We start from the raw sequence: 16,243 nt of genomic DNA, 5'->3' as shown, positions 1-16,243 counted from the left end.
TTACAAATATATATAACAAACTTCAAAATGCATGATTACTTATTCTGACAACTAAGTTGCATTCTGAAAATTCTCACAGTGTATTAACTTACAGTAGGCTATGTAAAAATGACATGAATGAATCATGCTGTGTTTCTTTGCCTGAAATTGTTTCACTAGTCCTGACTTTAGCAAGTTTGCCAAGTTACCAAATTCAAAAGATTTTTAATGGTTAATTCTGATACAAATTTTACCATATGTATCTGAGCAACTGAAGGAAGCTGTCCTTGTACAGTACTTGGTAAAGTACAATTTAAAGCTCTCCTTGTAAATGGGAAACTACAATTTAATTCAAAATATTCAGTCACTATTGTCACCAAAAATCTACCTGGTTATCTAAAGCAGCAGGTTTTTGAGACAGAAGCAATCAAATAAAAAGAATTAGCTTTTTTAAAGTTGTAGTAATGTAAGCTACTTTTTGTCATCCTAAAGCTGAAGTAGACTTGCTAAATCTGACATTACTGTTCAAATTCAATATACATTCTTGAGACAATGTCTGTAACCATGGAAATATTATTCAGCTCCATTCTTCTACTCAGAACATTATCTTGTACAAAGATTTATACCAAATTTTAGGTGCGATCATTCAACAGTACATCACTGTTATACCATTAACAGACTGGCACTATTTTACAAAGGCTTGGTTCGTTTCCCATTGACGCTTCTTTACAGCTGGGCAGGAAAATGTAGTTATCCAACTCTCACCCTGCGTCAACACTTACTTTCGTAAGTAAATATTAATGCTACAGAAAAGAGGATCTTGAGAATACTGTTGTGTGTGAAGACAAGCATAGAAGAATTAATGTCATGGTATGGCAGCTGTAACAGTACATACAATGAACAACAACTACAGAAGGGAAAAGTCATTTTAACAGCATATGAGTCATCTTGGGAGGTTCTTCTAAACATCTCCTAGCACTTTAGGACCTCTGAGTATACTCTATGGGGAAATGGGAGAACAAAAAGAAAAGGCACTTAACCAAAGGACAAAGGCCTGAATCAAGTAAGTTAGAGGGGTTATACCATTGAAAGACAGAATCAAATTATATAAAAAACATTTAAAATTTACCATAAAATTATAATTGCATAAAACATTGGCTGACCAGTTGTCTACCTACTATGTTTACCTTTGTGTACTTTTTTTGGGAAAAAATATTGACTTTACAGTGACCTTCAAACACTGGAAGAGACTGGGTGAAAACACTTGCAAATCTTACCTTGATTGCAGTTTTTCCCCTGCAATAATGTTACCATAGTCTCTCGAGACTGAAGGATGCCTAATCTTTAATTATCCTGAAACTTTTTTAAAAAGAGGAATCACTCTATATTTTGTCAATGCACTCCACGAAATCAAGACACCCTAATTTTCCTGTCGGCAAACTCTAAAACCAATATGTAAACTAGATTTAAAATTTATAAATATAGCCAAAATTATTTTTGTTAATGTAGCAGCAAACACAATAAGATGTTGCAAGTCCTAAGAAAGTAATCCATCAGGTGGTTATGGTACAGTATAACTGATGGTTGCTTGGGAGTTGGAGAATCTTTCCTTTCATTTTGTTTGCTTTAGATCAAGATGAGACACTAAGTAGAGGTTGAAACAGAATGAGGAGGAGCATGGGTTAGCTGCCTGCTCCAATCACAACCTACTGGAAAGTCACTTCAGAACTACTGGAAAACAGATGTCAAACCCACAGCACCGACACCTGGGACTTCACTTAATTCTCATCTGTCTTCTTGGAGATGAGACAATATGAAAGGCTGAGCAAAAATGAATAATTTAAGCTATCTACTTTTTATCTTGATGGTAGAGGAAAGCAGTTATACCGTTTAGACATCTGAAGATTTGCCCATACCCTTTCTGCATACTTTGTAGAAGTCCCGAATAACCTAAACAATCACTATTATTTCTCCACAGGTTTGAATATACATGGCAGGAGACATATTTTAAAAGTCACTGAACTTTAAAACCTGTATTTGAATGTTATTGCTTGAGTCTGAGGCTCAGAGCCAGATTGCCATTTTAGCTCCAAGTACTCGAAATCGGTTCAGCTAAACTGCCAAGAATGACAGCTTTGATTTTTATTGCTTGTGAATACTGAGGGAGTTTAGTATAAGAGCAGTTACTATTTCAAAAAGGTATTTAAAATTAAATCAGACTTTTTAAAATGGCCTAAACAGATTTACTATGCAGGAAGTACCTCAAATCATTTTTAATTAGAATGCTGCTGATTCTATGTCTAGCCTCTTTATTTGTTCTGAATATCAGCTTGCATCTCTTTGACCTTAGAAAAAGAACACCACATTGGGAACTGCTTTTTAGGTTTATTCCAATGTCAAAGTTCTTTTTTGGAGTACTTAGGAAGCAGCTGCTATGCAATCACAATTCGATAGATTCTACAACATACCCAGGTACTTCATTTCATAAAAGTTGATCTGAGTTCTCATATGCCCAGCTTTGAAACTGAACATTTAGCCCAAACTGAATTGCTGAGTTTTCTGATCCATCAATTGATTAACTGATTTAATGTACTACCTGAATATATTGGAGGACAGGGAGATGGCTGTTTTGTTTTATGGGATGACACACAGTGTACCTTTTCACAACATCTAAAATTTTATCTTTAAAATTTTATCTTTAAAAAAAGGACACACTTTAAAAGGAACTGTGATTTCTGCTAATTATCTTCTGCCCAGTATATAATTTTGGGAAATGACAAATGTTAAGGCTCTACCAAAAGAAGTTTGACTTCTTTCCCTCAGTTCATCTCCTATTACATAATAGAGAGAACAGAAACAGATAAATGAATATTGCCCACTCAAGATTTAATTTTCATAATATAATCGGGAAAGATGGTTTCATGCTCATTGTGAGCCAAAGTTCTTGTAGAATTAGATTCATGACTTAATGTTTGATGGTATTTCTTGTAGTGACAGTTTGCAAATATATTATTGTATCTGAATCCTTATATACAACATCTATTATTTTGTGTCATAGTAAACTTTCAAAATATCCACCACTTAAAACTTTTAATTTGGAAATCAGGCTATTAGTTGCCAAAAAGAAGCAACAGAATACTGTAGCTACAAACTGTCAGAAAATGGAAGATTTCTCTCTTTGTGTATGAAAGATATACTTCTGTGGAACAAGGAAGAATTAACCTATATCTTAACAATAAACAAACTGGGTAAGATAAGAAAATAAATCAATCAATATTTTGGGACATGTAAGAATTCAAGAATGCACAATTGAAAAGAACTTCTAATTAAGCATGGCTACTTAATTTTGTAGTTTCCACTAATCAAACCACATAAGAAATATGTTAGAAAAGCCCTTTACCTTGTATTGAGGTAAAAATGCAATACTTAATTGACCTTATTTTTTATTCCAGTCTTGTGCAAAGGTCTTTACTACTGGGCTCAACCCAACATTCAGTAACTGTTTATATTATATATTATTTAAATACAGTATATGTATGTTTTCAGATATACAATTAGTGACAAATCTAAATTAGTAAGATAAACTATCTGGCTTTCAAAGTTCAAAGAAAATATGTTTATAAAAGTGGTAACTAAAATTTTGTCTAGTAGATGACAGAAGAAATAATCTTGGCCTCTATACAATATTATAAGACTATGTGAGGTAGAATTCTACACAAAGCTATGGATTTCTGTGCCATTTCTACAGCAGCCACACATATTTCCCAATGTGTCTGTCTGAAATGTGACCTCCTTCTTAAGCAGTCCAAATGGCTGCAGTTGAAGTCTGAAAGAAACTTCCAACTATTACATGCTCTCCTGCAGGCAAATACAAACCTTTGACGGATGCTGGTCTTTGTTCTTAGAGGTATTAGAAAACTGGCCAATTCTATCTAAAGACAAAGTATGGCAGAATATGTCAGATTTGATGAAAGGCTTTTACATTAGGGACTCCTAGTTCTAGATTAGGAGATAATGAAAGTTTTTGCAGCAAATTGCTATGCCTTGATTTTTATTCTCTCTCACATAATAATTGTGACTGAAATACTCCAGCTGTACTAATTATGATGTGCAATACAGAATACTTTCCCAAATTTGATTCCCAAATATCTCATATATTGCTATCCAAATCAAAGTCAACCTAGAAGTTGCAAAATTGTGTAACAACAGGATCAGGTTTTATACCTCCCAGTTATTCTGGAGTTTAGGAATACTGCAGATAATAATTTTAAGCCTGGACAGAAGGCACCTCAACTACTCTTTGGAGGAAGCTTTGAACAGTACTGATAAAAGCAAGATCTTGCACAGAAGCAACCTTTGTGTATCTTTTTATTTACTGGAATTAATACAGTGTGTGACTTTTTCAGAGCTACCAGAATGAGAAGAATGACAGAGACGACTATCTCCACAAAGGATAGCAACTAGATATTTCTGAACTATGTCAATTTATGAAAAGTAAGGCAACTCTGAAGTATTACAGCAAGGCTAATGGCATTTTTTTTCTTTTTTTCAGAAGATACCTACATTGAGATCTGGTTTAATGAAGCCAAATTAGTCTCACACTATATATGGGAGATTCTACATTCCCTAAAGAGTGGAAATATTACAAGAAACACTCCAACTTGCCCTTCCTCCAGTTAAACCTCTGAAAGAAAAACCTCTGTGCTGCTCACTGGTATTTCCTACATGAAAGATTCCCCAGAATGAGACATTTGTAATCTTTACGGTCTTCAAAGAGAAATCATGGACAGCCTTAGCTTTCTGTGGAAAAATATTTTCTTCCCTTCTATACCTGACTTTATTCAAATCTGTGCAGACTGTTCCTATCTTATAGACTTCCCTGGGGCCTCCACTAACAGGATGAATGGTGACCTCTATTTTTGCTTCTCTTTACAGATCTTCCACCAGTCTGAAAAGAAGGTTTGTGCTGCTGTAGGTTTGACAACTGGACTTTTTCAGCCAATCCCCTCTGAACAACTCAGAAAGGACAAAAGGCTTTAGGAGTTCTTTAGGAGAAATTGATCTATGAGTTGATTTTACAAGAACACTTTCCTCCTTTTCCTTCTCTCTTTGATCAAGTATTGTTTTCCTTTTCTTTTTCTTCTTCCTCCTCTTCTTCTCACCACAGTGCTTGGAATCAGAATATGTAAACATTGACAGAAACAGCAGCTCTGTGTCCACATAAGCATTTTCCCAACTGGTCAGTCTCCATCAGCAATGCAGAACCACTTTAACTCCCTTGCTTATCAGGATATCACTGGGTTTTCCTCTGTAGTTTAGTTTCCCCTTTACTTTGGCCTCCATCTAGAATTTGAAGATGGAAAAGAGAAAAGGGTTTCAGATAAGATAATTTGTCTTACAACTATTAAAACTATATTAAAAAGGCCCATCATAAAATGAAAAATAGAAGAATGATTTGTGGACCCATTGACCCATGATGCCAATATACTCCAATGATAAAGACAGATACAAAGCTAGTATAAATATAGCTCAGAGGAGGCCAGTTATCTAGTGAGAAATTTAGCTGGAGAAATCCCTGATACATAAGGTAGCCTCGCATCTAATTATCAGAAGCAGGTATAAGAGAAATAAGAGAGCTGCTTAGAACAGCTCTGCAGTTCTAAGCAGATGATAGTGATTATCATGAAAACTTTTGCATCAAATTGTGTTGTGCCTTGTAGAATGCCTTTTTTCTACCAATATCTCACTAATTCTTTCTGAAAACTAATGAGGGAGATACCATGTGATATAGTCAATTCACTTGATACTTTGTCTCTGAACGATTAGGGAGAAGCATATTCACTATGTGACAATATGCCACCAGGTTAAGAATTATTGCTGGGCTCTAAAGGTTGAAAAAGCAATCAGACACTTTAAAGCAATTGTTAGCAGATCTCTCTTTTAAAAGTATGTTTAAACAAGCATAAAACAAAACACTATAAACATAATAAAAAGTACAAAACCTAAAAAGGAACAAATAACAAAAAACTTCAAAACTATTACATCAAAAGTGCTTGCCCTGTCTGGAGGATTACCAAGTCTTCCTCTGTGGAGTCCCCATTCCCCTTCCAAAATTGTAACAACTCTTTCAAAGGTTTGCTTTCTTTCCTCTTTATTAACATGTAATCAATAAATTCTGCCCAAATATATAAAAAACAATCCCTTCTTTACTTTAATGTTACACATTAAAGGTAAAGGTTCCCCTTGACATTTTAGTCAGTCATGTTCGACTCTAGGGGGCGGTGCTCATCCCCATTTCCAAGCCGTAGAGCCAGCGTTTGTCCGAAGACAGTTTCCGTTGTCACGTGGCCAGCACGGCTTTACACGGAACGCTGTTTACCTTCCCACCGAAATGGTACCCATTTATCTACTTGCATTTACATGCTTTCGAACTGCTAGGTTGGCGAGGAGCTGGGACAAAGTGACGGGAGCTCACTCTGTCGCATGGATTCGTTCTTATGACTGCTGGTCTTCTGACCCTGCAGCACACAAAGGCTTCTGCGGTTTAGCCCACAGCGCCACCACGTCCCCACAATGTTACACATTACCTTATTATTAATTATAGCAAAGAACTGGAAAATAAACTATGATTTTCAATTAAATTAATGGTATACAGAATAATATACATTAATAAGGTAATGTGTAACATTATTATTAATAGCTATATTCCATACTTCTGTATACCATTAATTTAATTGAAAATCATAGTTTATTTTCCAATTCTTTGCTATAATTAATCTTGCAACTGTTAATAAATTTGAAATTAATTCCGTACTTGACCAATTACATTGCTTCTAATCAAATACTGATAAGAGTGCTATTTTAGGACATACCTCTAAATTTTGTTGAGTTATTTCCTTCATTTCCATAAAAAACAATTGCCAAAATTTCAGTACATTCTTACATTCTCACTACATATAGATATTTCCTGATATCGTCTCCTACACAATTTAGGGTAATTTGTATTTATTTGACATCATTTCACCAGAGTTTAATATCATCTTTAGTGCCAGTAGTTCTCATGGAAAATTTGACCAGAAGAGTCACAAGGATCAAGCTCCCCTTTTTACTTTTAAAAAGATACTAGTTGTTTACCTGTATAAGCTTGCTGCAAATGAGCAGGCAGAGGTGTGTGAGACAATGCTGCTGCATGCTGAGCTCCTGGTTGTAAACCCTTTAGTAAATCTGAAGTGGCATAGATAAGAAAAAATGAATACAAATACAAAAAATAAGCACTGATGGATGCAACAATCTCTTCTGCATGTGTGAAGACAGCATCTTCACTCACCTTTATCCAATACATCTGAAGCTATGCTTGTAAGTTCTAAACACAGAGAGACACACACACATATACAGTTATCATTAATGCTTGCGTATATAACCACTGGAAGAGGTTGTCAAGAGTATAGCTTTGGGGTGCCTGATGGATTCTGATCTTGGATGCCCAGGTTTCAGTGCCTTTGCAGTAGTAAAACTACTGTGCCAGCTGTGCCCATTCCTGAAATGGTTTGATATGGTCATGGTGACACATGCCTTAGTCACATCCTGGCTGGATTACTGTAATGCGCTACATGTGAGGTGGCCTGTGGAAAATATTCGGAAACTTCAGCAAGTCCAAAATGCAGCAGCCAGATTGTAATGGGCTGGTTACAGCAATCACATAACCCTCTCCCCCCATTACAGCAGCTCCACTGGCTGCTGATCCATTTCCAGGAACAATTCAATTCAATTTTAACTTATAAAGCCCTAAATGATTTGGGTCAAAGCTCTCTCAAAGACTGTGTCTCCCATTATGAGCTTGAGCAGGTGTTAAGCTGATCAGGAGAGTCCTTTCTCTCAGCCCCACCACCTTCACAAGTGCATTTGGTGGAGACACAGGAGAGGGCCATCTCCATCACTGCTCCCAGACTTTGGAACTCCCTCCCATAAAAGGAGAGCTTGGCCCCATCTTTGCTGTCTTTCTGCAAAGCTTTCCCTTGGCGACTGGCTACCTGAGTGGGGTTCTTAAGTTGCCTTACTGCTTTTGGTGTTGCTTTTGTTTACTATTTTTTGATGTAGCATTTGTCTGACTCTTTTTAGTATTTGGATACTAACCCCTTAACCATAAACTGCGATGTACTTCTATATATGCACTTTCCTTCTACACTGATTATACAGAAAGATACTCCCCCTGCCCCCACAAAAGACAGCACAGCAAATTATCCAGTTTTACTTACTCTGAGCTAGGCTGTGGTGGAAAGCCGCTGAGGTAGATCCAGACGTGGCTGTCACTCCAGCTGTATCTGTTCCAAAGCCAAGTAGGTCCAATGGAAACTGAAAGGGCATAGTCACATGACCAAGGCTACCCAGCATCCCAAAAGAAGCCAATGGAGCAGATGTCACATTCTGATTGGTGACAGACAGGGGTGATGTCATGAGAGTCAATGGTGAAGCAGTTGCCAGTAATGACGCACCTGTTGTTGACTGTATAGAAACAGGTGTTATTTTTAAATCTGTTATATAGCTTCTGAGGCACACCCAAGAAATTAATTATTTATATGTTTGAAATTCTACTTTCATGAAAAAATAAAAATAAAAAATGTACTACAATACTTTTCTTTTGCTTTTGTAATATACATTAAAAATAAAGTTTAGCATTCTGTAATCATGTTCCACATTCCTAAGTATATTTTGATACAACTTTTATGAGAATCACAATTTCCTTCTACAAAGTGGAAATGTACTGTTCCTTTTTTCCTGCTGTTAATTAAAATGACTGGGTTAGATATAATTGTGATAGTTAGGAAATTACATCCTGCTGTTTGTTGTTACAGCTGCATTTATATATTTTATTTTAATCAATCCAGCTTTTAAAAGCATGTATGATTGTCATCCAATACATGCTTACTTGGAAGAAAGTCTTAGCAGCAGTCAGCAGGTCTTACTCCTAAGAAAAGTGCTAGGATTACAACACCAGTTTAGGGAACAGAACAGCCATAACCAAAAAACCCAGGTTTATATAGACAGGTATTTAAGCACATTTAATAGGCTTGTGAAGGCAATTTCCTGCCTCCTTCCAGGTAAAGGTTCCCCTTGACATTTAGTCCAGTCGAGTCCGACTCTAGGGCGCGGTGCTCATCCCCGTTTCCAAGCCACAGAGCCAGCGTTTGTCTGAAGACAGTTTCCGTGGCCAGCGCGACTAGACATAGAATGCTGTGACCTTCCCACTGAGGTGGTACCTATTTATCTATTTGCATTTACATGCTTTCCAACTGCTAGGTTGGCAGGAGCTGGGACAAGCGACGGGAGCTCACTCTGTCATGCGGATTCAATCTTACGACTGCTTGGTCTTCTGACCTTCCAGCACAGAGGCTTTTGTGGTTTATCCCACAGTGCCACCACATCCCTCCTTCCAGACCACTACCCTAATACTGATGAGAAGGTTGGGAAAACCTGTTGCACTCTGTGGCATGAGATGAAGGGCAAATTCCAACAATTTGATACAAATATCTTCCATGAATCAATAATGTTCAGACTGAAGCTGTCTACTGATTTTCAAAAACTCCCTTCCACTTCTATAACGTCCTACTCTATATAGCATGGTCCTTTAAACTTCTAGAACAATTTTGTGCATGTGAACTTGGGACTGTTTTGGGAAGGAGAAGTCTATCTCCATCAGCCCAGATGTATATGAGGAAATCTGGATCCAAGATTAAAAATACAATTCAGGAATATGTGTAAATATTTAACCATCTTTATTTCACTTTGAACATGGCAATGTTTGTAGCCAAGATAAGTGATTTAAAGGTGTATGGTATAATTATTAACACTTGTCTGTTACTGAAACAGTTCTGTAGCTTGAGAAGAAATACATTAACTGTCTTTTGAAAAACTAAAGAAGTTTATAAGATTCTTAAGAACAGCCACTATTTATTTAGAGCTAGCATTGATCAACAGCCTATCAACATCACCACAGAGTCTATGCTCCAACTCCAGATGCTGAAGAACAAGAAATCAAAAGTTGATATGCAAGTGTCCTGGAAGAAAATGATCATACAGCAAAACAGAATGTGCTGAAAATCACAGGTAACTAGAATGCAAAAGTAGGAAATAAAGCAGAACCAAACACTGCTGAAGAATTTGGCTTAGGAGTGAGAAATGAAGCAGAAATGGATTGGACTGCAGTCTGAAATTGATAAACAAATAGTCAAGGAGTACTCTACTACTTTAAATGAGTTCAAATCTCTGCGGCTGGATGAACTGCATCCAAGGATATTGAAGGAAGTAGCTGAAGAGGTTCAGAACCACTGTGTATTATTTTCTTGAAATCATGGATGAGTGAAGTGCCAAACAATTGGAGGAGGCCTAATGTTGTTCTTATCTTCAAAAACAGCAAAAAGGAAGAACCTGGGAACTAAAGACCAATCAGCCTAATATCAATCCCAGGGAAAATTCTGGAGAGATTATAAAGCAGTCACTCTGTAAGCACCTTGAAAAAATACAATACTGTAATAACTAGACGCCAACATGGATTTGTCAAGAACAAATTCTGCAACGCTTTACCTTAATTTTGATCAGGTAACCTCCCTGGTAGATGGTGGGAGTGCTGTAGACATAATATATCTTGACCTGCAAAGCCTCTGACAAAGTGCCCCATAATATTCTGATTAGCAAGCTTACTAAGTGTGGGTTGGCTAGAACAACTGTCAGGTGGATATACAGCTAGTTACAGATTTGTACTCAGAAGTGCTTATCAATGACTCCTCAGACTGTGGGGACATAACAAGTGGGATGCCAGAAGGCCCAGTGCTGGGCAATGTGCTCTTCAACATTATTAATGACTTCAATGAGGGAGTGCGGGGAATACTTATCAAATCTGCAGATGACACAAAATTGGATGAAATAGCTAACACCTTGGAAGACAGGGATGAAATGCAAAAAGATATTGACAGGCTTGAGCACTGGGATGAAAGCAACTGGAATATAACAGGGATAAGTGCAAAGTTCTACACCTGGGGGAGAAACCCAAGGACACAGTTTCAAGATGGGGATACTTGGCTCAGTAATCATGCTTTAAGAAGGATGCCAACAAACTGGAGCAAGTTCAGAAGAGGGCAACAAGGAGGATCAGCAGACTGGAAACCAAGCCCTATGAGGAAAGTCTAAAAGAGCTGGGCATGTTTAGCCTTGAGAAAAGAAGACTGAGGGGAGACTGATAACACTTTTCAAATCCAGTGGTGCTTTGACTTACGAACACCTTGACCTATGAACAATTTAACTTACGAACAGCTCCATTCGTAAAAATTTGCTTTGACTTGAGAATGGAGCTTTGAGTTACTGATGGAAAAAGGCAGGGAAAAGGAGCAGGAAATTTAAATGTACTAACTGTTGGTGGCGAGGAGGCTGCTTCTTTGTAGCTCTTTCACCCCAACGAAAGAGCTATAAAGAAGCGGCAGTGGTGCTGGTGGGTTTCCCTGCCTTTGTCCATTTGTTCCTGGAGTCCGGCTGGGAAGCGAGCAGCGGGGACGGAGCCAGCGCGGGGAGGCAGGAACCTGGGAAGTTCAAATAGCCTCCCGGCTGGGCTCTCCCAGCACTGGCTCCGTTCCCACTGCTCCTGCCTCCATGCACTCCTGCCTCACTGCGCTGGCTCCGTCCCCACTGCTCCTGCCTCCCCAGGCTCCTGCTTTCCCATCGGCAGAGGAAGGTCGGGTGAGCTACCGGATAGCTCTCCACCGACGGTGGTTTCGGTGGCAGTGGGGCACGCGTGGCTGCGGGGAAGGCCGGGTGAGCTACTGGATGGCTCCCCACTGTGACGGACAGTCTAGATATCACACCTGTCCATCACGTTAGAACCCTGATGTCAAAGCCAATGATAGGACAGGAGGGCAGAACCAAGGAAAAAAAAGGGTGGACAGTTATGAAAAGTTAGAACAGGGGAAGAGTTAGAGAGGAGGATAGGGATATATAGAGGGATAAATAGACCAGGAAGATAGGATTTAAAAAAGAACACTTGGAAAGTTAATGTATAAAAGAACTGCAAGAAGTGAACGTTATAAGAATTAAATAAACAGTTACACCATGATTGAAAACAAATATAAATGAACCAACATATGTGTAAAGCAAAAGAAGTTTAATTAATTGCAACTACAGTACCATCCATGATTTTCTTTGTGCGTTTCACCTGTTAATCTTTAAATAAACATTGTTACATTTGACATCAATGATTCTGTGTTCATGATTGGTAATTGAGGAAGTAATCCTCTAGGGAGAAAAGGGACAGTCATGCCCGAAGGCAAATCTGTCCGTTAGGGAAAACAAACAGAGGAGCTGGGTGTGTGTGACACCCGCCGATGGTTGTTTTGGCGGCGGTGGGGCCCAGGCGGCTGACCATGGCCGGGAGGCTTGAGAGGAGGCTTCATGGGGAGGTAAGTGTGCTGCTTTTTACTGTTTTGGGTGGCGTTTGCAGGGTGGGATTGGGCTGGTGGGGTTTTGTTTGTGTTTTGTGTTTTGCAGCCCCGGGGGCTTGCAGATTTTTTTGGGGGGGGGGGGGGTTCCGGCCGGAACGGATTAATGAGTTTTCAATGCATTTCTATGGGAAATGGTGCTTTGACTTACGAACATTTTGACTTACGAACGCCATTCCAATGTGGATTAAGTTCATAAATCAAGGCACCACTGTACTTGAAAGGTAGTCAATGGCCTTATAGGCCTCTTCCAACTCAATTATTCTATGATTCTATGACTCTCAGAAATCTGTTAAAACAATAACCTGTACATTGCAAAGACATGCTTCAGACAACCAAACAGATAGCTGAATACATGGACATCAGCACATGGCCAAAACAGAAATCGAATACATTCAATAACTGGAAGTTGCAGGTGGAAAATATTATTCTCCCTGTCAAAACAAGATTAGGAGTAGATTATGATACTATGAATTGTTAATATAAAAAAATTACAGTAAATTTGAAAAGAGCGCTAAAAAGAATCACACTGCCAATATAATCATCATCATCATTATCATCTTATAACTGCAGAGCTGGAAGGAACACTGTGAATGACTGAGTCCAGTGCCTACAAAAGAGGCACAGGGGGAATTTGTATTACTAAACTCAACAGACAGTGAGCCAGAAGAACTGTGAATTGAATTCAGAGATATTATAACGGAACACTGAAAAAAGATAAATTTTTTAGTCTAAAGAAAAAGTTAGGGGCATGACTGATGAAACAATTACAATTGTTAGCAAGAAGGAGGAAAAATAAGAAGTGACAGAAACAGAGTAAGAACTCTAAATGCTTTTCAGTGACTATCATGCACAGACATTCGCAGAAACCCTGTTCCATAAATTATGCTGTTCAAGGCTGATTGTCATCAGTTGTGGCCATTTTTTTTGGAAGTAAAATATTTCTGATTCACCCAACCCAATTCTCCTGTGTAATTCCTTTTGGTATGAGAAAGCTGTTAAGAGTGCACAGGATGGGGGTGGCGGGCAGTCTTCAGTTCTGAAAACAGTTGGGATGACTTTACTGTCACTGAAAATTTTCAGAAATTAATGACTCTCCCCATTCCACAGCTCCAAATAGCTTCCCTAAAACGAAAGGAATTCCACAGCAACCCCAGGATACTTGGAGGGGGATTGGAAATGTGGCCTAGAGTGGTCATATTGACCAGATAGGCGGGATATAAATTGAATGAATGAATGAATGAATGAATGAATGAATGAATGAATAAAATTTATTTAAAAAATCACTGTGGCTGATGACATCATCAGCCTTACATGACATTAATTACCGAACAGAATTTCAGCCAAAGAAAACTATTATAACAATCAGTGCAAATAGAAGACAACAAAAGAAGAAAAACAGGAGATTTCCCCCATTAAAAAATCCATGTAATCAAAAAGTAATTTAAACTTAGATTAGGAATGCTATAAATTCACCAGGGGAACATATTATCTGACCAGGATAAAATAAAGACAAGGTGGAAATAATATACTGAAGAACTATGCAGAGAGATGCAAATACTGTACAGTGGTGGCTCGCATAGCGAGGTTAATCCGTTCCGGATTAACCTTCGCTATGCTGAAGCATCGTTGAATGGGGCAGGGAATTCCACTGGAACGCATTAAACATGGTTTAATGCATTCCAAATGGGGCGAATACTCACCGTTCAGCGATGCTTCTTAATGGCCGGCAGCCATTTTCGTGCCCTCGCCTCGCTTAACGAGGGCGCGAAAACGCTGTGCGCGGCCATTTTGGGCCATTTCTGGGCTTCCGGCGGCCATTTTGGCCGCCGAACAGCTGATCGTCGGGCTTCGTTTTGCGAAGATCGGTAAGCGAAACGCTTACCGATCTTCGCAAAGCGAATTTTGCCCTATCAAAAAAAGTTGAGTGATCGCATTAGCGATCCCAAAAAAGGGATCGCTATGCAATTTCATCGTTGAACGGTGTGCTCGTTAAGTGAGGCACCACTGTATGACAAGGTTTCTGTAGCGTTCTCTATTTATTTGATCTATGGTCTATGTTATGCAATATAATGGTTTATGAATATTAATGTTGCAGAGAGGCAGAGCCGAGACAGATGCTATAAGAGGCGGAGCCTGAGTCAATATTTCAGTCAGTTTGTAGAATTTAAGTCAGATTGAGTCAGTAAGAGTAGAGTCAGAGAGTGTAATAGAATGTGTAGTTTGGGGAAATTCTGAGGAATGATTAACTACTGAAGATATTCATGAATCAATGTATGTATTCCATAAATCAAAGTTTTATTTAAAAGAACTTGAAGTGTGGACCTGAATCTTTCTGAAGTAAATGGTGATTTAGAGATCACCTGGTGGCAGCAAGTGAAAAGAGTGAGGTTTGTTTGCCTTCGTGTGCTCTGGGGCTTGAAGGTCAAGCAAGGGGCATGAGGGTGGACGCCACAGTTCCTTTGAAGAAGAATCTTGTGATGAAGAGCCAACCATTTTGTGAAGCAAAGTGAAAGTGCTCTTAAAGCACCTGAAACAAATAAATCACCAGATGTACATGAGTCACCGACAGAACTGTTCCAGAGACTGAATCTATCAACATCTTAACAATATGCTAAAAATATGGACAACTGGAAACATCCAATCTATGGTACACTCCAATCCTTAAAAGCTCAGAGACTGGAAATGTTGCTAAAGTCAACATATATTATGTCTATAGCAATCCCACCATCTATAAGGGAGATCAACAGATTAAAAAATTGGATAAAATTAGTCTGGCAGGATTTGTTCCTGACAAATCTGTGTTGGCTTCTAAATTATCACTGCATCTTTCCTCTGAGAAACACAATGGTTTCTCATAGCAAAAATGTATTTTATCTGCGTATCTATTCAATCTATATGCAGAATATATCATAAGTAAAGTTGGAATTAGATTCAGATGAATCTTTTGGAAGATGGATTTGATACCTAAGAGAAAAAGTATGAGATGGCAGAATGAGACATGATACTGGTACTTTGAAGAAGGCCTCCGAAAGAGCTGTGCAAAGTACACAATCCTTATTACATTTTAGCACACCATTAGCAGTCACTTTCACCTAAGGACCACGATTCATAAAGAGAAAGATATGTCTGAATAAAGAAAAGTGTAAAAATTGGAATGGGATGTTTTTAAAATAATTTATTTTATAATAAATATTTTATGCCAGAATAAACCCTGAAACAAACTTCAAGGAAATGTAAATGACTGCTGCCCACATCAGGACAGGGATACAATGATCAGAGTGATAGAACATTAGATATGGATTAGATCCATTAGATAAGGATTCTGACTTTGCAAGCTACAGGATAAACACCAAATTTAAATTCAGTTAATTCATATAAATTTATACAGTGGAAAGAGAGAACGGTGTGGGTGTTTTGATTTAGGCTCCACCCTCTACTGCTATACAGCCCACAATCATATTCTCCCAAAGAAATGGAGCTCATTAATTGTTCCATAAAAGATTTCCTTTCCCCATCCCTTGAAAAAAAGATGAAATATGGGAGATATTTAATAACAACTTGGGTGGGTTTCTGCCAACAGTGAATTGGACTTTCTGCATCTTCTTCAGATACCATAGTTATTCCAAAATACAATATAACTCACTCTTTGTAACAGTGTGTTTTCTCCACCCCACATCACTAGCTGTCAATAGAAGGACAAAGAAAAGAAAAAGCTAATCACATTACAGCACAAAGTAAATGATTCTACATACTAGACTTCTACACAGTAAAGGAATGTT

General features: G+C 38.2%; 1 protein-coding gene across 4 annotated transcripts in view; it reads right to left on the bottom strand.

The window, feature by feature from the left end:
- Positions 1-981: 981 nt before the first annotated feature.
- UBN2 (ubinuclein 2) overlaps positions 982-16,243 on the bottom strand; it is a 52,404-nt gene continuing 37,142 nt past the window's right edge. For 2 of the 4 annotated variants that reach the window (XM_020787819.3, XM_020787821.3), the window contains 4 exons: positions 16,108-16,146; positions 8,235-8,481; positions 7,114-7,203; positions 2,119-5,322 (listed from right to left, as the gene is read on the bottom strand). In XM_020787819.3, coding sequence (XP_020643478.3) covers positions 5,273-5,322; positions 7,114-7,203; positions 8,235-8,481; positions 16,108-16,146 — 426 coding nt within the window. In that variant the 3' untranslated portion in view covers positions 2,119-5,272. Of the gene's footprint in view, positions 5,323-7,113; positions 7,204-8,234; positions 8,482-16,107; positions 16,147-16,243 lie in introns of all 4 variants that reach the window. The other 2 variants (XM_020787820.3, XM_020787822.3) reach the window with 1 other exon arrangement.

This window comes from Pogona vitticeps, chromosome 5 (assembly GCF_051106095.1).
Source record: "Pogona vitticeps strain Pit_001003342236 chromosome 5, PviZW2.1, whole genome shotgun sequence".
NCBI lineage: Eukaryota > Metazoa > Chordata > Lepidosauria > Squamata > Agamidae > Pogona > Pogona vitticeps.
This window is presented reverse-complemented; position numbering and strand designations above follow the sequence as displayed.